A 23,359-nucleotide genomic window follows, 5' to 3' on the forward strand; every position below is an offset into this window, starting at 1 on the left:
GATACTTGTTTTAATTCATGTCTTGGAATTATACCACAGAGCTAATTTACTATGTTTTACACGTTTCTTTTTTAGAGGCGCTATTGAGTCTAATGTTAATCGTAATGAGTCTACAGAGCTATCGACTAGATGGTCAATCTCAGTGGAGCTAGGGTTTTTAAAGAATTCGTTGGTTATATCGACGGATAATACGGGTTTAAATGTAATCGGAATTATTTCCTTAAATGTAGCTACAGCACTATCAGGTAGACATCTAGAAAAGGAGTTTTTTATTAGTGGCATATATTTTTTCATAATGAAAAATCGAAGGTTTTTAAATCATGGTCTGATAGAATTGGATTACATGGAAGTAATGTTAGATGTTCAATTTTAACACCGTATGATAATAGAAGGTCAAGTGTGTGGTTACAACAATAAGTAGGTTGGTGTACACACTGACTGAAACCAATTGAGTCTAGTACTGAAATAAATGCTACGCTAAGGCTATCATTATTATTGTCAACATGAATATTAAAGTCACGACAATAATAATTTTATCGGTTTTTAGGACTAGGTTTGATAAAAACTCAGGGAATTCTGTTAAAACTTCAGAATAAGCCCCAGGGGCATGGTAAACGGGTGGCTGTGTGAGTGGTAGAGCGGTCGTCCTCCAACCTGAAGGACGGCAGTTCGATCCCCAGTCTTCCCCATCTGCATGCCGAAGTGTCCTTGGGAAAGATGCTGAACCCCGACTTGCCCCTCATCGAACAAAAAAAGTGCTGCTAATAGATGCAGTGTATGATTGTGTGTGTGAATGGGTGAATGTAAAACTGTACTGTAAAGAGCTTTGAGTGGTCATCAAGACTAGAGAAGAGCTATATAAATACAAAACCATTTACCATTTAAACTACAGCAAATATGATTGGCTGTTGGTGTTTCTTGGATTGGTGTGGAAGACTAAGAACAAGACATTCAAATGAGTTGTAGCTTAGTTTAGGTTTAGGATTAATTGATAGACTGGAGTTAAAAATAGCAGCAACTCCACCTCCTCGACCAAATTCTCTGGGAACGTGTGAATTTATATGACTGGGGGGAGGAGATTCATTTAGACTGACATATTCATCGGGATGCAGCCAGGTCTCAGTGAGGGACAATAAATCTATTTTTTGATCTGAGACTAGTTCATTTACTAAAATAGGCTTTGATGATAGTGATCTTATGTTTAAAAGTCCACATTTAAAAGTCTTTGTTTCTTGAGTTGTTGCAGAGGTTGTGTTAATTTTTATTTGTTTTTTGTGTAGAATTCTCCCTCTGTTGTTTGATTTACATAATTTAATGGGACGGTGGACAGAGACAGTCTCTATGGGTTTGTGGTTGTGTGACTGATCCAGAGGGAGCGCAGAGAAGTGTGTAGCACTGCAGCTCTGCGTCCTGGTCCCAACTCTGGGTTGTCATTTAATAGACTGGGTAATATTCCTAGATAAGAGAGCTGCTCCATCCCAAGTGGGATGAACGCCGTCTCTCCTAACAAGACCAGGTTTCCTCCAGAAAGTTTGCCAATTATCTACAAAGCCCACACCGTTTACAGGACACCACCTCGACAGCCAGCGGTTAAAAGACAACATGTGGCTAAACATGTCATCACCTGTTGTGTTAGGGAGAGGTCCAGAGAAAACTAGTGTCCGACATCGTTTTTGCAAAAGCACACACCGACTCCACATTACACATTTTTTGCAGTAGTACCATATTTCCACAAGGTTTGTGCTATATATTGGCTATGAAAATTTTATTATCTTTTGTGGACAACAATACAGTTAACTCTGGTGGCAAAACACTATTGTGCGAACAGGGATGCTCCGTGTTTGACTGCTTGCATGACCCCATACCAAGCATGGCAGTGTGGATGTCCTTAGCCACAGGAGTAGGAAGACAATTGATCACGAGTTTGGGGCTGGAACATTTTGCTGTATTAAGCACTGAAACTGTTATTTAGTTATTAAATATACTTTAAACAGTTAACGGTTTAGATCTTAAATTTCAACTTCTAATTTGCTTTAGCAATTAAAAAATCATATCCTCTGCACCATTTAGGCAATGGAGCTGTTTTAGAGTTTTAGCACTGGTATCAGAAAAAGACCCAGACAATTACCCATTGTCTTCCCACATGCCCCAATTGCTAAACCGCTTTTGAATTTGTTACCATGGTGGCACTGTTGGAGGCGGAGGCCTTTTATAAACTAAATATTTCACTGCTTTTGTTGTTTGAATATCTTCAACAGTAATCCAATCAAAAAACTAATAATCAGCTACAGACACCAGGGCCTTGTGGAGACTGGTAGAGTGAGTATGGTGGTAAACTCACTATGAAATGAAACCTCTTCCACCTTTGTTTTCATTGAAATTCTACAACATGACAAGACATGGCCATCAAGATGGGCTAACTCAACACTGACACAATGGGAAATCATTTCTTTCTGGTGAGACTTATTTTTGGTTACAGTCACAAGGAAAAGTGCATGAATGTTAACCTTGTTTCGGCAAATATGAGTATTCACTCTTACTATCATCCATAAGACTGTGTGGCGTCTGTTCTGTCACACTGAGGTCCATAAGGAACACCATTTTGTCACTCGGTATGTGTGTCAAGTATACATGTGTGGAAATGACAAACCTGAAACCTGCTGTGTGGAGGTCTGTTGCTTTCCTCACAAGCTGGACTGGCAACATGAACTATATTTGTAATTTGGCTCTATTTCTCGAAAAGCTGGCTGTCCTGTGCCCGGATCATGGTGGTCTTCTAGGAAGGAAGTGTGTGCAGGACTGGTGGCTGCCCACACTGCTACCCTTTCTGAGGTCTCCTTTGTGGGAAAGAGCCAGGTAGATGCCCGGATGAGACAGAGAGGAATAGGTGGTGTAATGATTTTCTTCCAGGATCTCCTTCAACAAGCAGTCAGCAGAAAACTGCTCCTGGAAGAGACAACCACATTTATGATGTCCCATTATGGAGACCTAGGTAAATGGTCTGTTTTGATGACTGCTCAAAGCGCTTTACAGTTTTTGCCATTCACACACATTCATTCAGTGGCTCTATGTGTATCTATCAAACATCACACACCCACTGCCAACACAGCCATCAGGTGCAATTTGGGGTCAGTATCTTGCTGAAGGACACTACATTTTGTGCAATAGGGAGCAAGAGATCAAACCTCCAACCTTCTTGTTAGTGGATGACCCGCTCTACCACCTGAGCCACAACCACCCAGCTACCTGTTTATAGTGTTTAGGTACAATCGCATTCTTAACATAGTGCTCTTTGACTCAGGTTTGAGGAGTGCATTTTTTAATATAGTAAACATATATGACACATTTAAACCATGCAGTATTGAAGATGTGAAGGGGGACTACATACCGCGCCATATGCCAGGCCTTCTCGACTCATACAGAGGTACAAGCCGCTCTTGACTCCTTTGATTCCCACCACTCCATGCTTCATAGCAAACACCTTGAGCCAAGCTTGTGGAGATTTAGAAATGCAGAGTAGAGCAAAGCATAAATGAATGGACCAAATTTACAATACAAACTAAATAAACTTGAAACATTAACACAAGCTCATGGTAAGGAGGTTGTATGTGTGGACTGAACTTACAATACTCTGTGGGTTTGTGGATGCCTCCAACAGAGCCACTGGGCAGAATCTGGAGATGGTAGCCAATGCCAACACGGCAGTAAAGCAGCTGCTGTTTGACCCCTTCTTCGACTGGATGAGGACTAGGACCTGCAATGTGAAAAGATGATTTGTTGTTGCTGATGTACAAGGTACTTAATAACTAGTTGTCCTTGATGGTGAAATGTCATGTTATTAGAATTGTTCCTCCTCCTTTTAAGAGATTCCTGGTTCAAAGCAAAAATGTCCCTATGTCGATCTGATGCTGACACAAGGCTTCAGTAGTCTGAGTTAGAGAAAGGCCTACCGTCCAGTTATTTTTTTATTGAATACCGTTTTTCTGCACAGATACAGTTTCCATGCCGAGTGGTGATAGTGATATATTTTAGTATTCACACCAGTAATTAACCTACACACAGCTATCATGAGAAAGATTTAAATCAGACTGCTTACACCTATAGTATTAACTTCAACTGAAGCTAATATGAAACAGCTTTTGTATATTAATGATTACAGTGAACAATAAATCTCTGAACATATACAAAAGATGTGTTATCATGTATTATATTAAGACAGTCAAAAATGTCCATTAAGATTTCAGTCTTGTTGGTTGATTTGACAACACACATTATGGTGGCAGGAAAGGCAAGTTAATTTAATAGTACACTTCCAAAATGACACGTGTTGTCTTGACCACTGAGGACAGTATACATGCCTTGACCAGCTACACTGTTAAACAAAGTGTGAGCTAATGAAGACCAAAGGAGACAGTCAACAATGTTGATTGAAGGAAATCATACCCTAAAGGAAAAGTTACAGAAAGCACTGAAAGAGATTTGTATGACATGTAGTTAGGGTTCTTATTTCCTAACAGCTTTTCTTCCACAGCATGTCCCACTAACATCATCATGTGTTCATAACACAGTTCAATCGAGAGGAAAAAAATATTTTGAGGTTAAGCATTAAAGAAAGTTTCCTATGTGCTGTTTGACCTTTACCTTTCAGCAGGGAGTCCCTCATGTGTAGCTTCCAGAGGCTTCGGAGGCGAGAGTTGTGGTTCTCAGGTGAAAACACTGGTTGTTGTCTCTTTGCCCCAACTGCATGATCATACACACCGAAAATCAGGAGCAACAGGAAACCACGCAGCACCAAGAAAACATTCATAGTGAAACATATCAAGCAGCTTCCAGCAGGCCACACAGTGATGTACAACCAACAATCATATCTATTGAGAAAGGTCCACAGTCTCTGAGAATCTGTCCGGCAACACCAGGTTAGGCCTCCTGTTTGTCTCACTCTGCCAAATTTGTGCTCCACCGCCTTCTCTGCTCATCTCCTCTTCACCCACTTCCTCCTTTTATCTCTTCAGTGCCTTTGTCTACTCTGAAGCTCTGACAGGGACACAGTGAGATACTTACACACATCATGTTATGTATTATCTTACATATCAGTAATACTACCAACATGTGATGTTCCCTGAAGCTCCTGCATCTTGTTATATTTTCACACACTCAATCTCTCCAGTGGTACCCTACAATAACTGATCTAGTTTCATTCCACCATAGAAGGATGAGGAAAGTACAGTCAGAAAAACTGACCTGCGTATATGAACATGTTTTTATGTTCCCCAATCAGACCTTGGATGGACAACCGTCTGTGCAGTATCTCAATCATGGTGATTGAAGAGTGAGCTGATAAAGCAGCAAGTAGTCTGAGGGAAAAGAACATGGTCCTAATTTACATACAAACTAACAAAAGTTCAGTGATCTTGTGGAAGGTAACCTCAACTAATACATTTTTGTTTCTTAGAAAGTTTGACAGAATTGTGTTAAAGGTCCAGTGTGTAGAATTTATTGACATCTAGTGGTGAAGTTGCATGTTGCAGCTGAATCCCCCTCACCTCACCCTCCCCATCCACACATTAAAGAGAACCTGTGGTAGCCTTCAGTTGTCATAAAAACTCAAAAGGTGTTTAATTTGTCCAGTTTGGACGACTGTAAATAACATGGCGGCCTCTGTTGAGGACCCGCTCCAGATGTAAATATAAAGTATTTTAATATAAAAATGGCCCATTGTAGGGTAAAGAAATTAACAATTCGTACAATTTAGATGAAACACACTAGTGAAGACATCACTAGGATTATTTTATATTCAATTTCTGCCAATAGATCCCTTTCACTTAAATCTTACACACTGAACTTTTAAGTGACAAATACACTACATGGCCAAAGGTACATAATTGAGCATCCAAACATTAAACAAGATCTGAAGATGTCATATCAAGACACTGATGCTGTAAAAACCTTATTTCCTCTGGTTTCAGTCTTCTAATGTTGAACCTGATTTGCTCCTATTCAGCCACATGGGCATTAGTGAGGTCCAACCCTGATGTAGGCTGAGGAGATCAGACTCTCAGGTAGTGTTCTGGTTTCTGTGTTGGGAGATGGTTGTTGGGCTATGTTCAGTTCAGCCAAGTTCTTCTACACCAGATTGGGAAATCTATTAATCTATGGACCTGGCTTTGTACATGGGGTAGCAGGAAATAGACAGTGCATTCAGGAAGCATTCCAACCCCTTAAATTTGTCCACTTTTCATGTTGCAGCTTTATGCTAAAATAATCTATCAATCTACACTCAATACTCCTAAATAACCAAGTGAATATATAGATTGAGACAATTTAGCTAAATTTATTAAGAAAAACAGAAATATCACATTGACCTTAGTATTCAGAGCTGTTAATGGGTACTTAGTTGAAGCACCTCTGACAGCCATCACAGCTTTGAGTCTATGACAGTTTCCTCACCTGTGTTTGTGTTTTTCTGCCCGTCTTTTCTGCAGAGCCTCTGAAGCTGTCAGGTTGGATGGGGACTGTAGTTGGACAGCCACCATCAGGTCCCTCTAGATATTCAGTCGGATTTAAGGGTCTCTGTTGCCTCTCTTACTAGGGCCCTTCTCCCCTGATTACCCAGTTTGGCAGCCTGCTCTCGGAAATTTCCCGGTTGTTCCAAACTTCATACAATTAAGTATTATGGAGGCCACTGACACTTTTCCAATCATCACAGGTGCAGACACATCTCATAGATGATACTTAAGTAAATTAGATGTTTGAATTTTGAATATTTAATAGATTTGCACAAAGTTTCTGATGTTGTTATTATAAAGGTTATTGTAAGTAGATAAATGTGCATTGTTAATCATTTACAATTAAATCAGTGTACATGACTTTTTTTTTTTTAAGTCTTGTGTGTCTCCAGAGACAGCTGTGTGAAATCAAATACATATCCTTGAGTGATGTCACTTGAGTCACGGTTGCTTGAGGCTGAAGATTAGAAATTTGAAGGGAAAAAAATCTGGAGGTAGAAAGAACTGAGTTTAGGCTCAGGGCTATATCAACAGCAACTAGCACAACACAGTCAAATCTCTGATCCAAATGTCAGCAGTTAAGTTACATTGTGGGCAATGTAGGATACCCAATAAAAAAAGATCTCTGGGTCTGCTGCATCAATTATGACCCTTTTTAAAAGTATCCATCAGCAGTTCTTATGTTGTTGCTAAATTAACCACCATCTGACTGAATGTATCTGTGAACTATATCTTGAAATATATTCCATTATCTGTAGTTATTGTTTCTCTGTGAATAATACACCTCCCAGGACTGGTGGGATTTGTGCTGACTAAGTAAGGAACAGATGTCAATTTGCCAGCTTGTGCATGTGCACCAGATCTGAATTGATTTGGGGATTCACAGGATGTTTCCTTCATAGATTCATCATGTTACTTTTGACAACACTCTGATAAAACCCTGTCTTTAATCAGCACATAGCGTCTGACAGTACACATCTTATCTAATATTAGTAACACAAGAGACATTTCAATTCTTAAGATAATTTTATTCATTAAGTTCTGCTATATTAAGTACTTTATGGTGATTGGGTCATGAAAGCAAATCTAAGACATGAGGTGAGCTCAAACATTAGAAGCACATCTGAGCAGCCTGACTGTAAAATTATATCAAACAAAGAGCAATGCTTAAAGCTTCACCTGGAAACTTCAAAATACTATGATGGACTTTCAGAACTTAAGTTCAGAAATGCCCTATTTATATATTATCAGTGAAAAAAAAAGTTAAGGCACCTTTAGTAGACATGGGATCAACAGAAACAACATGGGCACATTTCTCAAAGCTAGAGCAGCTGTATAGTACAGCTTTAAAGGTGTGAAGTTAATGTTAGTTGAGTTATGATTAAATTTGACATTGTTCGGTCCCACAGTGAAAAGTTGTCAGATATAAGAAAAAAAGGTTCTGATTAAGAGGATCGTTACAAGGCTCCCAAATATTGTTCATTTTGAAAGTCAACAGTTTCAACTTGGTTGGTATTTGGTGACCATCGTGGTTGTTGCAGATGCTGTAGTCGCACCTCAGTTGAAGATCACGCCAACATGTGTCAAACACTCCATAGCTTCTTTTGACTTGATACGTTAAAAGGTTTCTTTGTGTTTTTCAGGCAGCTGGATTTGGCACATGTGAATGCCAAAGTGTAAATATAATATCCTGGACTCTTCTCACAGGTTTTTAGATGCAAGTCTTAAGTGCAGGCCTACAAACATATCAGCCATAAAGGATAACAATGAAACAACGTGTGTAATGTAAAAAAAAAAAAATCATAGTTTACTGTGATAAATTTAGCTCATGAGAAGAAATATTTTGTTTATATCAAATAACTTTTTACGCTGGACTCAGGGCTAAGAAGCTCCTTTGGCTCTCATCTTAGACAGCAGCATTTCATTTTTCCGACACTCCTGGAGAGAAAAAAAACATTTAATCATTACTGTCACATAACTTCTTTGTAACTACTTCATGACTTCACTTCACTTATAATATGACGTATGATGAGACATAATCTTATGATCAATATAAACTTTAGATTGTCTCTATTTTATTTATCTAAATCTATTGTTAACTTTGAGAAATGTTGGTAATTATGTTAAATATTTCTAATGACTCTGGTAGTCATTTTCAACATCTAATCAATAATATTATCCCCCAAAATAAAGTTTTATTAAAACTGTTTACAGAGGTGTTGATTCACCGATAGTCATTTTTAAGACTGTAAATATTGTTTAATATAAACTGCTTGTTGTTGTAGCCAGCAACACCTCTCAGCCAAGTAACTTTATCCATAACTAATAAAGAACATATGATATTTGACTGCTTTCCTCACCTCCTTAAAGTCCTTGACAGTTTTGAAGTAGAGCCTCTGCTTATCGAGCAGCTCCAGGTATTCATCATTCAGCCGATCTCTCCTCATTTTGTTCTCCTGCTTTTTCTTCTCCATCTGGCAAACCATACAGGCAGAAAGCAGGCGTCACACAAACTGTGTTGTGCTTGTGTTGTAATGGTGGAAACACTGTTAGGACATCTGAATCACTTGTCTGATTTCTTGTACTGCTTCCAAAGCTGTACTTCAATTCAGCAATGACGTTTCCAAATCTATAAAGGTAACTAACTTGAATTATTCTTTAAGAGAGTGATTTCTACCTTGATCCGGCTTTGTTTGATTCCCTCCACTATTTGCTCCATCTGTCTGAGGAATTGCTCTTTGGCTGCTGAAGATGACATGGCCCTGGACAGCAGCACAGCAGATTATAGCTTTGACACACCGACAGACCATGCAGGTAATGGGAAAACAAACTCCTCTTCTCATATTACAAACATACGACAGGTGAGCATATCTATACTTACTGTTGAAAGTTGTCATGAATAGAATTCAGCAGATTCACCTATAGATATGAGAAAACACTATTTTATGAATAATATTTAGAATGTATAATTGTCTGCTGGTGTCTCTCACTTTAATTTGTTTTTCATTTATATGAATAGTTAAACTGAACAGAGCTGCTAAAATCACAGACAAATCTTAATTTAAAGCCACAGTCTACAAGAATTCATTATATTAGGAATTTGTTCCCATGTTGCTAACCATGCTGTTACTGACCTCCTTCTCAAGATAAATCTTCTTGTCATCTAATGTGTTATACAGCGTGAAGAACTGTTTGGTCTCTTTGTGTGTTGCAGAAACTGAAAGACACAAGAAGAATTAGTAGATATTGTCTTTGCTCCTAATCTTCTGCTGACATTTAGTGTAATTCATAAGTGGAGATACATCAAATGTTTACTGAATACTTACCTGGTCTAATTCTGGTTAGACTAGATACAGAGGTGGAACGCACCTTGGCTGTAGAGTTCAATGAATCTCTTCTGGTACTGGGTCAACTCGGCCCGGCTTGGCACCTCGTCAATCTGCCTCTGCAGGATGGCGATCTCACGGTTCCTCCGAGCCTGAACAGAGTGAAATAACCTCTAGAGTAATTCAGCTCAAAGAGGAGAGTTTCAAATAACCAAAACTCAGGTCTCTGTCTTTGTTATATTTCCATTACATGAAATATTAAGTCCTATATGTGAACAAACCAAGTGAATTTGTTTCAAGAAACTTTGATCAAATCCTTTTATAATCATATGATAATAATGGAGGTTCTCGTGTAATTCTCAAAAGAGGCCTTGACAGATATTTTGGATGTCCAGCAGAAGCTGGACATCCTGAAGTGGAAATGGAGAGATATGCAGGCTCAGGGAAAGGGAAGGGTTCCCAGAAGCTCTTACAGACAGCAGAGTGGTTATGGGTGTCAAATCGATTGTAGAAGGTGTTCAGGGTGCATACAAAGGAGGTGTGATCCATTAATGTAGAAAAGTTCTTGTGTGCGTCACAGCCAGTTAGTGTATTTACTTTATGGAAGGCTTGTTTAGTGTTCATGTTTTTGAATGTCATTCTTTATTTTTATATTGATTATTTTCAGGGTGGCCAAGTTGAAAAGCCTCCTGTTTTTCTTTGAGGCTATGCTTGATGTGGGATGTGATCCATGGTTTGCAGTTTGCATATCTTCTGAAAGTTCTTGTTGGTGGTATTGCAGAACTTCATATAGTGCTGTGTAATTACGTCCTCCGACCATAGGGTGGGGCAGTAGGTGTCAGGCTTGGTGCGTTTGAGTTCCAGTTTCCGGTGCTGAAGGCACACATATTGGTGGAAAGAAGGCAGAACGCCCTTTAGTCTGCAGCTGTTAAAGTCACCAACCATGAACACCGGGGCTTCAGCATTTTTGGCCAGCATGGAGCTAGCGACCTCGGCTACTAGCTCTGTGTCTAACTTGGTGTTAAAAGGATAGTTCACAGAAAAATGAAAATTCACTCATTATCCTCGAGATTAAAATTAAACTCGAACCGAGATCATGTACACCGTGTATTAAACCTAAAAGTCCACTGGAAGTGGCTAAGCTAGTGGGGCATGTTATGTATTTTCTGTTGTTTTATTACGTCTGAAGAAGCGGTCACGATTGACTTCAATTGTATTGGATTCGGCTACAACGTTGTTTACCCCTGAGACTCCAAAAGTGTTTTGTTGACTCAAACACTTCCCCCACCCCTCCATCGGCATAGTGGTGAGTGGATAATGAGTGAATTTTTTCATTTTTCTGTGAACTATCCCTTTAACATCCGGTGGGATGTAAACAGAGCTAATGACCACACTAGGGAATGTCAGCTGGGTTACCTAAGTGAGGTGTCTGATGTCTGACTAATCTTTATTAACTACCTCAAATTTTAGACCAGACTCTGTGATTAACAATTGATCTGAACATCTAAGTAAATCTATAAGTCAGTGGATTAGCTGTGTATTGGCTATATTATTTTCTGTGCTTTCATTTTTTCCCTCACTTATCAACTACACCATGACCTCCCGTTCCATCAAATCTTTTGTTTAGTTAATTTAGTTACCATGACCAGACGGATCTTCTGTAGTTTCTCTCGGTCTGCATTGTACTGTTTGTCTATCAGTTGGTTCCTCTCCTGAGAAAAGAAAAAAAGGATTAGTATGAAATATTGTGCATGAACGGCATTCAATGAACACGTTCATATTTTTTGTGAGCGCTGCCCTGAACGAATCAGTTTACAACACCGTTTTAAAAAAAAAAAATCATCATTGTATAGGTGAGCGTGTGTGTGGGTGTGAGTGCTCCCAGACTCCTCGTACTGGGAGCACATACGCACACAGGCCCTGGGGCACCACCCCCCAATCACTCACACAGAGCGACACCATAGAGTAGACTGTATGAGCAACACACAGTGAGATTAGAGGACCAAAGTCCATTATCGTAAATCAGCCGGTAAGTTACTTTGTTGAAGAACAGTGGCAGCAAAAATACAGAATTTCACTAGGGTCCACAGCTGCACAATGATCTGTGCCGCTGCTTCATGATCAGGGCAGAAGCAGCGGTTGGTTTTTACCCTGCTGGAGTTTCCTGTGTTCTCCCTTCAAACTCCTGATGACCTGCACTCACTTTAACTAATAAACACCAACACTAATCACAAGTTATTAGGACCTGATCAGTACATGAAGTCTACTTAGTGTTTGTTTGATTTGCTCCGAAGTTTATGAGGCCGAATTTAAACATTATGAAAAATTAGTCGTCAACATTTTGTGCTCGCTCAGTACAACACGAGGCGTGATGCGCACAGCTAGGACTCAGTGTTAAAGTGGCCGGAGGATCCGGATTCATGATCCGACACAATTGATTAATAACTAAATACATGATCGTAAGTTTGTCATCTAAATCATAACTATCCCAATAAAAAAACGGAACAAATGAGTTATTTTTAAGTGTGAACTGGCACAACACTGTTAGTATGTTTAAAACAAACTCATATGACTGGTGGGTTTTAAGTTCAAGTATTTTTTCTCTGGGACTGAAGGCTACAATCTACTTTCTCTACTTCTTTTGTTGTATACCATTTTAGAGAATTGCTCAATTCTAAGATGTGCTAGATACCTTTTCCTCTGTATCCTGTCCTGATGCCATTTTCAACTCCTCAATGTTCTGCTGCAGACGGGCCATCTCTTCCTGGTCCACACATCCATGTTAGAGAAAATTCATACAAATTATATACAACTGTCATATAGGACTTAAAAACTAAAGTTCTACTATGCTGTACACACAGAGTGGGATAAACAGGAATCAGTGTGTGTGTGATGATGTACTCACTCTACAGTGTGTGCGGAAGTCCTGCTCTTGCTGCTTCAGGTTCTCATTCATTGTTACCAGAGCCCTCAGCTTCTCCAACAAGCTTAAGTTGAACAAAATAGACACTATTAGATTGTGCTACCACTCAAAGATCACAAGTTTTACAAGTTTTAAGAAGTTGCAATGTCAAACATTAAAAAATGTTTGACATTTGACATTGCAACCTCTCAAAACTGCTGCCATTTTTGCCTTCAAAACCTGAGTGCTATCACAGACACTAAATTCATGCTTAAAACAGTCTTTGGGTCCATTCCATCACCACACTCCAATATCTGCCACAGTGTCCATGTGCCTGTTAATACTCCAAATGTGTGGTTCAATGGAAAACACTTTATTAACAAGACATCCAGTCACTCTGGTAAATACATGGTTCAGTTAAGCGCACATGCATTGATGTTATTTAATTAACACATAATGAACAAGAAAATAGAATCAATCATACAGCACTAAAGTTACAAACAGATGACAGTAAATAGTTCAAATTCCAGAGCTGAAACCATTGAGGAAATAGAGCATATTAATGGAGGGTACAGAAATGACATTTTGTCACACTACTCCTCCCGCAGTTTTCGTCGTACATGCACAAAAAATACATCAAAACGTGCGGCTCGGTCGGGAATGGTGTGCTTCTCCAAACGGTTTGCTCGGAAATCACCAAAAACATAAAAAAATGAATGGGAGTCAAGGTCTCTTGCCCATTTAGAGCGAGAGTGGAGCAGGACAGATATTCAGCTTCTTTTTGTGTGCTAAACTGCTCTCAAAGCCACAAATAGAGGTGAAATATAATGAAATCTATCAGAGCTAAACTTTTGGCTCTATCCATTTTTTTTTTACTGTAGTTCTCCGTTGCCTCTCTCCATTGGGTCTAATGTTAATTTTGAGAGAAAATTTCTGGAAGGCGCAAATCAGTCAAACTTTTCTAACTCGCTCCCACGGTCCCATTTCTTAACTCTAACCAATAAAAAAGATCTCCGTGTTTTTTGGCAAAGTCTTGGGATTCTCACTGTGTTTTTATTTCACAGATAGGACTTATAGATTTTGAATAATCACACGTTGTCCGGGGTCTTTGCTAGAGTGTAGCTTTGTCTTTTCCAGTGTGTTTAGCCAGGAAAGATTCCTTTGATGTCTTAGATGTTGCGATTCAAGCAGCAGCACGATTTTAGAAGGCAAATAGGTATTGAATAGGTATTGATGATGACTACTGAGCGGGCCACATGGCAGTCTGTAGACAGCCATTCAAGCCAGTAGCCAGTCGGATTTATCTTTAGCCTTTGCGTTCGTTACTATTTTTGTTTGTTTTGCTGGCTGTTGGGATTGACTCCCAAGGGTTTGGATCCGTCTCTCTCGCTCTCTCTCAAATTGGCACAGTCTCTCTCACCAACCTGGATCATGTTATAAACATGCAGCTTTTATAAATGTCTGTCTCGAGCTGGCAGCTCGTGGTTAGCACCTTGTAGTTGTAGTTTTGTTTGACCAGGACATGTCATTTGACCCACATATAAAACAAGTCTCTGGGACAGCTTTCTTCCACCTGCGCAATATTATGAAAATTAGGAACATCCTGTCCCAGAAGGATGCTGAGAAAGTAGTCCATACATTTGTTACCTCTAGACTGGATTATTGTAATTCTATATTATCAGGATGTCACAGTAAGTCTGTGAAAAGCCTCCAGTTGGGCCAAAATGCTGCAGCACGAGTGCTGACAAGAAGAAGAAGGAGAGATCATATTACTCCCGCCTTAGCTTCACTGCATTTGCTCCCTATAAAAAAAAAACAATAGAATTCAAGATCCTGCTCCTCACATACAAAGCCCTTAACAATCAAGCCCCTTCATATATCAAAGGGCTCATAACACCGTATTGTCCGCATAGATCACTTTGCTCCCAAAATGCAGACTCACCTGTGTTCCTAGAGTTTGTAAGAGTACAATGGGAGGTAGAGCATTCAGCTACCAGGCTCTCCTCCTGTGGAACCAGCTCCCACTCTGGGTTCGTGAGGCAGAGACCATTTCTACATTTACGGTTAGACTTCAAACTTTCCTTTTTGATAAAGCTTATAGTGAGGGCTGGATCAAGTGAGTCCTGAACCACCCCTTATGCTGCTATAGGCCTAGACTGCTGGGGGAAATCCCATCATGCACTGAGCACTCTCCCTACCCCCACATTCATTTATTTTACTACACCTCACTAACTTTGTGTCTGTTTCCCCTTTTACTTTTAAATTCTATATCAGAATGTCCTGACATTGTCTGGGTGAGACTCTGAGGTGGTGACCTGTCATTATGAAGTGAAATTAGTCTGTGAAAACAGGTAGTTTCTCTTATTTTGTTGCTTAAATTTTAGATTTTTCTTAATTATAAATTTTGACTATAATTGGATGTCAGCAGCCGCCTTAAGAACATCCACCAGTCATGCTTCCTGATAAACTAAAGCTCTGGTGCCTACAGTTTGGCCTGTTACCCCGAATGATGTGGCCACTTAGAGTAGTTGACATTCCTATCACAAGAGTTGAGAACATGGAGAGAATGATCAACTCCTATGTGAGAAAGTGGTTAGGAGTCCCAAGATGTTTGAGCAACATCGGTCTTTATGGACACGGCATCCTCGAGCTGCCTATCTCAAGTCATGTAGAGGAGGTAAAATGCAGTCCAAAGACTCATCTATATGGGCTGTTGGACCATCACTAACAACAGGACGGAAATGGACACCAAAAGAAGCAACCAAACAGGCAAAAACAGCAGGTTTGGACCTAGGTCAGAGTAGACCCCTGTGGAACAAGGCAAATTAAGAGCAACGAAAATTGGGGTGCAAGCCAGGCTCAACAAAAACAACACGACACACAAGTGTACACATGTAGCCTCATTGTTTTGTCTAAATGACTTAAGATTAGAAAATTTAATTTGTAAATTTCATAAATACTATCAAAGTAAAGCTTTCACACAGAGCTGGGAGATTAGCTGTGAGCTAATTCCTCCTCAGTATATATTGACCTTAATAAATTCAAACACTTTTCCTCCTAATCCAACAGTTCTATCAGAAATCCCCTAGTCATTGTCTAAAAGATTCACAGAGAATGCATGGGTGTATTGACATTTCTATCCTTCCTCCTGCATACTCAATCCTGGCATATTTCAGCAGGTGAGAATGTATCTGAAATGGGCATGAGTAACAGGGCAACTCTGCACATGTTCAGAGTTTATATGTGAAAACTGCAAAAGAAATAAACAATAATTACTCTCAACCACTCACCCACTGTCAGCCTGCTCCTCCAGCTCTTCTAGAGACTTGACCTCTTTTTCCAGGTTCTCCAAGAGCTGTGTTGCCTGGGAAGATGCATGATTTCACAATTTTGCCATATTCTCATCTTAAAATGTTCTCCATCTTTAATTTTAAACAAAATAGGATTGACTTAATTATGCTTCTTTGGCAAGTCTAAGGTTTAAGTGCAAATTTTATAGATAGTAATTATTTAAAAAAATTGTTGTCTGTAATTATTGCATTGTTTGTATCTCTGCACTATTGAAAATGAGGGTTCTGCCTCAATGTTTCTACCAAGACTTAAATAATGACTTTTGTCTCATTTTCTGAAATGACTCGATTATAATGTAATCAATGGTCTTTTGTCATATTGCTGGCATTGTTCTCCTGTGCCACATGTCAGACATTTGCCAACACAAACGTTTGGTTTCATGACAACATTTTAGCTTCATCTTACCTCCATCAGTTTTCTCTTGACCTCGTCACAGCCTGTCTTCACCTCTGCATGGCTGGATTTTAGCTGCCATAAATATATGAATACTTATTAATGACAATTAGAACACCTTCCCTGAGCACTGATGGAAATCATTGTAAGCTTAAGTTTGTTTAAATTAAAAATTCATAATGGCCCACATTAATTCCTGATGGGGTGTAACCCAATGTCAGACCAATAACTAACTAAACTTAGAAGTTATATTGCACGTTAAAGAAAGCTCATGTGATAGTGCTACAAAGAATGTTCTATGTCTATAGAATGTCCATAAAGGTAATAACGTTTAAAGTGATATCACATTGGTGGATGAATTAAATTCTCACACTCATGAAGCTGAAACAAAAGGCAATAATTTGCATGTACAAGATAAATACAAATTGTTGCAGTAAGTGCCATAAAATAACTAAGTCATCAAAATAGTCATCAATTCATTATTCAACAGTTTCATTGCTAAGTTATACACTGCTCCAAAAAGTTAACACTTAATAATCACAGTATAACACCAAGTCAGTTAAACTTCAGGGATATCAATCCATCCATTTAGGAAGCACAAGTGATTGTGAATTAAATTCACCTGTTTTGATGCAAATGAAAGTGACAACAGGTGCAATAGAGGCAAAAGGAAGACAACCCCCAAAAAGGGAATGGTTCTGCATGTGGTGGCCACAGACAATTGCTCTCTCCTTATCCTTCCTGACTGATTCTTCTCTAGGTTTGTGTTCTGCTAGTGTCCTTGTCACTACTGGTAGCATGAGGCGGTATCTGCAGCCCAATCAGGTTGCACGGGCAGTCCAGCTCTTCCAGGATGGCACATCTATACGTACAGTCGCAAGAAGGTTTGCTGTCTCCCAGCACAGTCTCAAGAGCATGGAAGAGATACCAGGAGTCCAACTGTTACACCAAGAGAGCTGGACAGGGCCGTAGAAGGGCATCAACCCAGCAGCAGGACCGGTATCTGCTCCTTTGTGTGAGGAGGAACAGAAAGAGCACAGCCAGATCCCTACACAAGAACCTCCAGCAGGCTACTGGTGTGCATGTTTCTGAACAAACTCTCAGAAACAGACTCCATGAGGGTGGCATGAGGGCCTGACATCCTTTAGTGGGACCTGTGCTCACAGCCCAGCACCATGCAGCTCGATTGGCATTCGCCAGAGAACATCAGAATTGGCAGGTCTGCCACTGGCGCCCTGTTCTCTTCACGGATGAGCAGGTTCACACTGATCACATGTGACAGGCGTGAAAAAGTCTGGAGATGCTGTGGTGAATGTTATGCTGCCTGTAACATCATCAGGATGACCGGTTTGGTGGTGGGTCAGTGGTCAGTGATGGTCTGGGGAGGCATATCCTTGGAGGGTTGCACATAGGGGTGGGCGATATATTGAATATACTCGATGTATGAATTTAACATTTGTACAGTGATTAAGAGGGTATTTCAAAATATCGAGATATATATCGTGTATCGCGATATAGCCTAAAAATATTCCTATATTTATTTTAGGCCATATTGCCCAGCCCTAGTTGCACAGTCCTCCATGTCATTTCCAACGGTACCCTGACTGCTGTTAGGATGAAATCCTCAAAGCGATTGTCAGACCTTAAGCTGGGCCCTGGGTTCCTCCTGGTGAAGGACAATGCCCGGCTTCATGTGGCCATTGTGTGTAGGCAGTTCCTGTATGACGAAGGCATTGATGCCATTGACTGGCCTTCACATTCCCCTGACCTAAATCCAATTAAGCACCTATGGGACGTTCTGTGATGAGTTGCAGGTTGATCCACAAGTTGGATATCAATGGAAACCAATTGACCGTTTTACTTCGAAAATTAAAAGTAAAAAGCCCTCAATGAGTTGTCGATTTTGGTTTCCATTGACCGTTACGTAATTTTGTTCTTAAAAAATTATACAATGTACATCAGTAAAGATTTTCAAGTTGAATAATTCGTTCATCAATATTTGATGTGTGATTTAAGTGTTCCCTTAATTTTTTTGAGCAGTGTAAAAATAATCCCTTTCAATGTGTTAATGAATGTGTCCAACCAAATGAAAACAGACTACATGCAATATACAAGTTCTGAATGTATTGTCTGTTCTATGGGAATTAATGTGCCCTATGTTGACCTGGTGAGTGTATCCTGTGTTTTGTTTACATGTTGGTTCTGCACCAACGCCATCAACAAATAGTTTTTGTGTACTTATGTTAACCAAGTGATTGCAGAAGTGTTTGACACAGTGGAAGGCATAACATGGTTTAAGTGGACTGAAAAGTAGACCACAGTGAACTGCTTACCTCCTCCAATTGTTTCGTTTTTTGCTGGATCTGTTTGGTGAGCGAGGCGACCGCCCTGTGGTGTTGCTGCAACGGACCGTAGAGCTCTGAACGCTCCTCTGAGATCAGCTCTGACTGCTATGCACACAATTATTACAATAAGGTATTATTACAAAAAAATAAATGCTAATAGATAAAAGACAGCAACATAAAAGTTTGAGCTGAGTCAACATAGGTTGCTAGAACAGGTGTGTGTAACCAATATGATTGTATTTTACACTCTCCATGTTAGTTCTCCTCACATTAACCTGTTTTAGCTCTCAGTGTTTCACTGTGAATTGAATTTTAAGTACACAGTTAGTTGAAATCAGCATGCAGGTTATCTCCATCCCACTCAGTAGTTATATTAGTAAACAACACATTACAGTACAGCATCTACTTTTAGAAAGAAGTAGTTTAGAGATTACAATTCTTAGATTTTTTAAATTCAATTTAGTCTGTTTTAGTGGACAGACTAGTCCAGAATAAGGCTGAGCTGAAAAATGGGCAGTAGGAAACATGCAGTGTCTTGTTTTCTTCATGCGTTTAATACAAAAGATGTGGCATATGGATGTGAAGAACTTGGGTTGGTTAAAGGCACCGTTATTGGAGCTGACAGCTGAGTAATAAAAGTTACAAGTAATTTTGATTTTTGAGAAACAGAGATGGAATTGTTAATACACAGGGACTATACTCAAATGGTCCTGATGTAACATGCAATATTGAACATACTTTATGAGCATACATCACAATTAAGTGTCACTGTGCTCGGACTGATTCCCTTTGACCTTGAGCAGTAGAAAATATAATTTATTCTGCTCCTTTAATTAAAACTGACGTTCTTACTTTAAGACTCACCTTCTCAGCATACTCAGAGGCAATCTGTTTGATTTCTTCAGACTGCAGTCCAACTATCTGACCAACTGCACTCGCTGTCAGCTTCCCCTGCAGAATGACAAAGCTCAGTCACAACCACACATCACTGAACATTAATTTGTTCAGTTTACACTGAATGCAATGACACAAAACATTCAATTGCCAAGACCTGCATTTAACAGGCATCACAGAGCAGGAAATGTCTCTTAACTGGCCAAAACGGCTCAAGAATAACACATTTTTTATTCTACTTTCAGGAGTATTTTTAGATTTGTTTTCACTTAGAAATTTAGGAGAGCTCCAGGGGTGCCCTCACATGTAACCTACAGTTACCATGAGATGGCTTTCAGGTAGAAATATTCCATGAAAGGATAGATGCTTTAGGAACTCTTGATGACACTTAGAAAAAAAATTATAATTTTTTATTAAACCGACTTTGAGCGGGATACAGCAAAAACTGATGGGACCATATAAAATGTTACAGTAAAACAAATGATTCTGTCAGAACCAACAATTCTTCAACTCAAAAAACTTTGATTGTGCTTATGCATAATGTGGATGATCAGAGTCCTTAGTGAGAGTGGTCACCTGCATAGTGAAGGATACTACAATTTAACAACACAGGTCCAGATTAATAGAGGAATATTGTGGTGATTAATTTCTTACGAGTCAGTAAGTTTAGAGAAAGAACAAGACAGAAAAAAGATTTCTGTCTACCTCTTCATTCACCATAGCAGCCATGCTGGTCATCAGAGTTTTGATTCGCATCTAAGAGAAAAAACAAAATTGCATTTTAAAAGGCAGAAAATTCAATGTTAAGTTTCACTGTACTTTACAGAAAGATGCAAGGTGTAGATGGTACAAACGGAGTCTTGTTCTACTCTCCCCGTGGAAACACAAATTATTGTAATGCATTTCCTTAACCAGAAGTTTCGAATAGGCAGCAACAGTCTGGATCTGGACCCAGAATCCATCCTATCTAGACCTGGACGTATTACAGATAAATCATTGAGAATTGTCAAAGTTTGACAGAGCGTTTCTATTTAAACAGATGTAGCTTTATTGCAGCCTAGGAAACTCACTATCAAATCTGTGAATTCCAATAAGCATTCTGAGCGCAACTGGTGTGAGGAGAGGAGGAGGAATAAACAGTGAGTAAAAAGTGGGTTGGATATAAGAGGACAAGAAAGAAGAAAGCAGGTGGTAAGATGTGATGAAAATTTGTTAGAGAAAAAGAAGAAAAGGGGAAATTACATTTACACTTTTTAAAATATTTTAATATTACTTTTTTAAGGATTTAAAAAAAAAATTCTGTTAGTGATTTTTGTTTTTACTTATTTCTAATCCCTCTATTATATATTGTATATACATATTTTCTCTTGCCTCGTTTCTTTACTGTATCATGCGTTATATTTCACATGGCTAGACGTGAGGCATAATTAACTGCAATTAAATTAAATCAACTTCCTAAAATTTTTTGCTATTTGAAGGAATTTGTAATATGTCTATTTTTGCTCTCCATCTGTAACGCAGTACATAAAGTACTCACCTCCTCTGCTGCCTGCAGGTCGTCTTCTTCTGACACCTCTACCATCCCAGGAGGGGTCACTTGAGAGCCGCTGGCCAGCAAAGCCTTTCCCTCATCCACCTAGTGGAGGGAAGACACATTTCATACCAACTAAGTTATCGTTTACCCGCCCTACCATCCAGCTCCCACAATGACAGCCCCTGCAGTGGCAGAAAATAACCAGTGCTCTCAACAAGCGCCAACTAATATGTGAAGTAAATTTTATCAAGGTGCGTTGGGACCTTTAATTCTATTTTGCTTTTAGATCTGTGAGATTGAATGTATGTTAATACAAAGCCTTGTTCTGATCTGTTCCTGTTAGCTCGTATTCTGTCTCCCCTTTGTGCAGTGCTGCAAAAGCAGGCACACAAACATGTTGCGATAAGAGCATAAAAGCTGTGTTGTATTGGGTGTTAAAGGTGACAGAATTAGAATTTCTTTGCTCACTGGTACACCTTTTCCACCAAGCAGTTCAAGGGCTGCTTCGGGGCCAGTGCCTAATCTAGAACAAACTCTTTGTTTTTCAAAAGCCTAAGAACTGACTTTTTGCCAGAAAAACTGGTTCAGTTCTGGTGCCAACACAGAACCGCTTACGTCAGGGGGTGGGGGCAGGTTTATCATTAACAACAAGACCAACCAAAACATTGTGACCATCATTTAAAAAAACTAAAACTTGTGTCATGTGTAGTCTGCAACACAGATTGAATATTTTTAATTGTGGTTGCCAAAGCGAAGCAGTAGTGGGCTGTGTAAGAGACAAACTGTCTTAAAAAGAGCTGGTGTAGTCTGCCATTATTGATGTTGTGCTTGAAGTTGGTGCCAGAGTTACTCAGAAATCAGAGACTTGTAAGTAACGTTTACAGTGACGTAGCTCTAGCCTTTGGAAAAGCAAACTGGTTAAGAGGTTTGCAAGAATGACTCCGAACCAGCTCTAGCATCAGCCCAAGTCCACCTTGGTTGAAAAGAGTTATGGTTGGAGAGCTGACGTTTAAACGTTCACCTGCGTCTGATGAAAAAATCCTTCAATTTTGATTGTGTTTATGGACAACACAGACACGGTCACATCTTATGTTGGTAAGATGTCACAGCAACACATCAAAGGTGCACTCAATCTACATGCTCAAGTGGCAGTGGCAGAGCTAAAAATTTTATATTTTTTCAAGATAACATACGTGTGCATACGTAACGCCCTTTTCATTTATATTAGTATAATAAAGCATATCATTGTTTTAGCCTGTAGGTTTATGATGGAAATGAATCAATTACATATTCAAAATCTGGCCCTCCCTACAAACAGCACTATAACCACAGAATACTTCAACACTCTTGCATGCTGGAAAGCACTTATCAACTTCACTAATCTTTATTCAATTTATTCAAATCGATAATTATTCTCTTAACTTCATCACTCAGCCTGGCCTGAATGTGTAATCGTGCTTAGTGTTAGTAATATGTATGGCAAATTAATTGAGAATTTCAAACATGTTGTCAGTTTCGACATCAGAACTGACAGCAATAATCTTTGGACTTCAGTGGGTCGAGGAAGTTTAACTATCCAAGTAGTGACTTGTTCAGAATCTGCTACTGCACACAAAGTATAAAATCAAGCTAACACTTCCTCCTAGTGGCTGAAATTGAAAATAGATTTTAAGTAATCTTTGCTTGGGAAATTACTGGAGACAATAACCTGAATACAAACGATTAATTGATTCATAAACGATTACTAAATTTTAGTAATCAACTATTTTGAAAACTAATTAATTATTCTGAGTAGTTTTGGGGTTAGGGGTTAGGGTTATATGGCTGTCTCGAATTAAGGTTCAGTAAATGTCCTTGCATGTCTTGAAATTACAAATATTAGGGGAAAACTAAGCAATAGAAATTACTTATGTTGACAAATCCACAGTAATCCACATCCTACATTACATGGTATCAACAAAACTGGGTGCACTTGGTAAAAGGTGAGAATATTTTGGCTCCAATAAGCCGAATTTAATTTGGACATAACTACTACTATAACATTGCTGTGTTATTTTGGTGATAACTGACAAAAACGTTACTGCAGACGACATGTTGCAATGCAGACA

At 39.3% G+C, this 23,359-nt stretch overlaps 2 protein-coding genes across 5 annotated transcripts in view; both read right to left on the bottom strand.

Annotated features, from left to right (window-relative positions):
* Positions 1–2,763: 2,763 nt before the first annotated feature.
* Positions 2,764–5,317, bottom strand: fgf9 (fibroblast growth factor 9). Its single transcript, XM_047342699.1, has 5 exons — positions 5,242–5,317; positions 4,642–4,740; positions 3,626–3,754; positions 3,389–3,492; positions 2,764–2,946 (listed from the first exon to the last, which is right to left on the bottom strand). Exons 1-5 carry the CDS (start codon positions 5,315–5,317, stop codon positions 2,764–2,766), a joined length of 591 nt encoding a protein of 196 aa, XP_047198655.1.
* Positions 5,318–7,513: 2,196 nt separating this feature from the next.
* Positions 7,514–23,359, bottom strand: part of ccdc93 (coiled-coil domain containing 93) — a 39,534-nt gene continuing 23,688 nt past the window's right edge. For 2 of the 4 annotated variants that reach the window (XM_035174053.2, XM_035174055.2), the window contains 15 exons: positions 21,255–21,353; positions 20,423–20,473; positions 19,688–19,774; positions 18,812–18,925; positions 16,491–16,553; positions 16,025–16,098; positions 12,738–12,819; positions 12,525–12,596; positions 11,473–11,544; positions 9,876–9,984; positions 9,641–9,723; positions 9,388–9,425; positions 9,184–9,268; positions 8,867–8,980; positions 7,514–8,444 (listed from right to left, as the gene is read on the bottom strand). In XM_035174053.2, coding sequence (XP_035029944.1) covers positions 8,388–8,444; positions 8,867–8,980; positions 9,184–9,268; positions 9,388–9,425; positions 9,641–9,723; positions 9,876–9,984; positions 11,473–11,544; positions 12,525–12,596; positions 12,738–12,819; positions 16,025–16,098; positions 16,491–16,553; positions 18,812–18,925; positions 19,688–19,774; positions 20,423–20,473; positions 21,255–21,353 — 1,200 coding nt within the window. In that variant the 3' untranslated portion in view covers positions 7,514–8,387. Of the gene's footprint in view, positions 8,445–8,866; positions 8,981–9,183; positions 9,269–9,387; positions 9,426–9,640; positions 9,724–9,875; positions 9,985–11,472; positions 11,545–12,524; positions 12,597–12,737; positions 12,820–16,024; positions 16,099–16,490; positions 16,554–18,811; positions 18,929–19,687; positions 19,775–20,422; positions 20,474–21,254; positions 21,354–23,359 lie in introns of all 4 variants that reach the window. The other 2 variants (XM_035174051.2, XM_035174054.2) reach the window with 1 other exon arrangement.

This window comes from Hippoglossus stenolepis, chromosome 13 (genome assembly GCF_022539355.2).
Source record: "Hippoglossus stenolepis isolate QCI-W04-F060 chromosome 13, HSTE1.2, whole genome shotgun sequence".
NCBI classification, from domain to species: domain Eukaryota; kingdom Metazoa; phylum Chordata; class Actinopteri; order Pleuronectiformes; family Pleuronectidae; genus Hippoglossus; species Hippoglossus stenolepis.

Bases quoted from the DNA above. Each gene is read 5' to 3' on its own strand.
- fgf9 (XM_047342699.1), bottom strand. From the start codon at position 5,317: ATGATTGAGATACTGCACAGACGGTTGTCCATCCAAGGTCTGATTGGG. The intron at 4,741-5,241 runs GTCAGTTTTTCT...ATGATCATGCAG, and splicing joins AAACATGTTCATATACGCAG to TTGGGGCAAAGAGACAACAA. The intron at 3,493-3,625 runs GTAAGTTCAGTC...AATCTCCACAAG, and splicing joins CCACAAACCCACAGAGTATT to CTTGGCTCAAGGTGTTTGCT.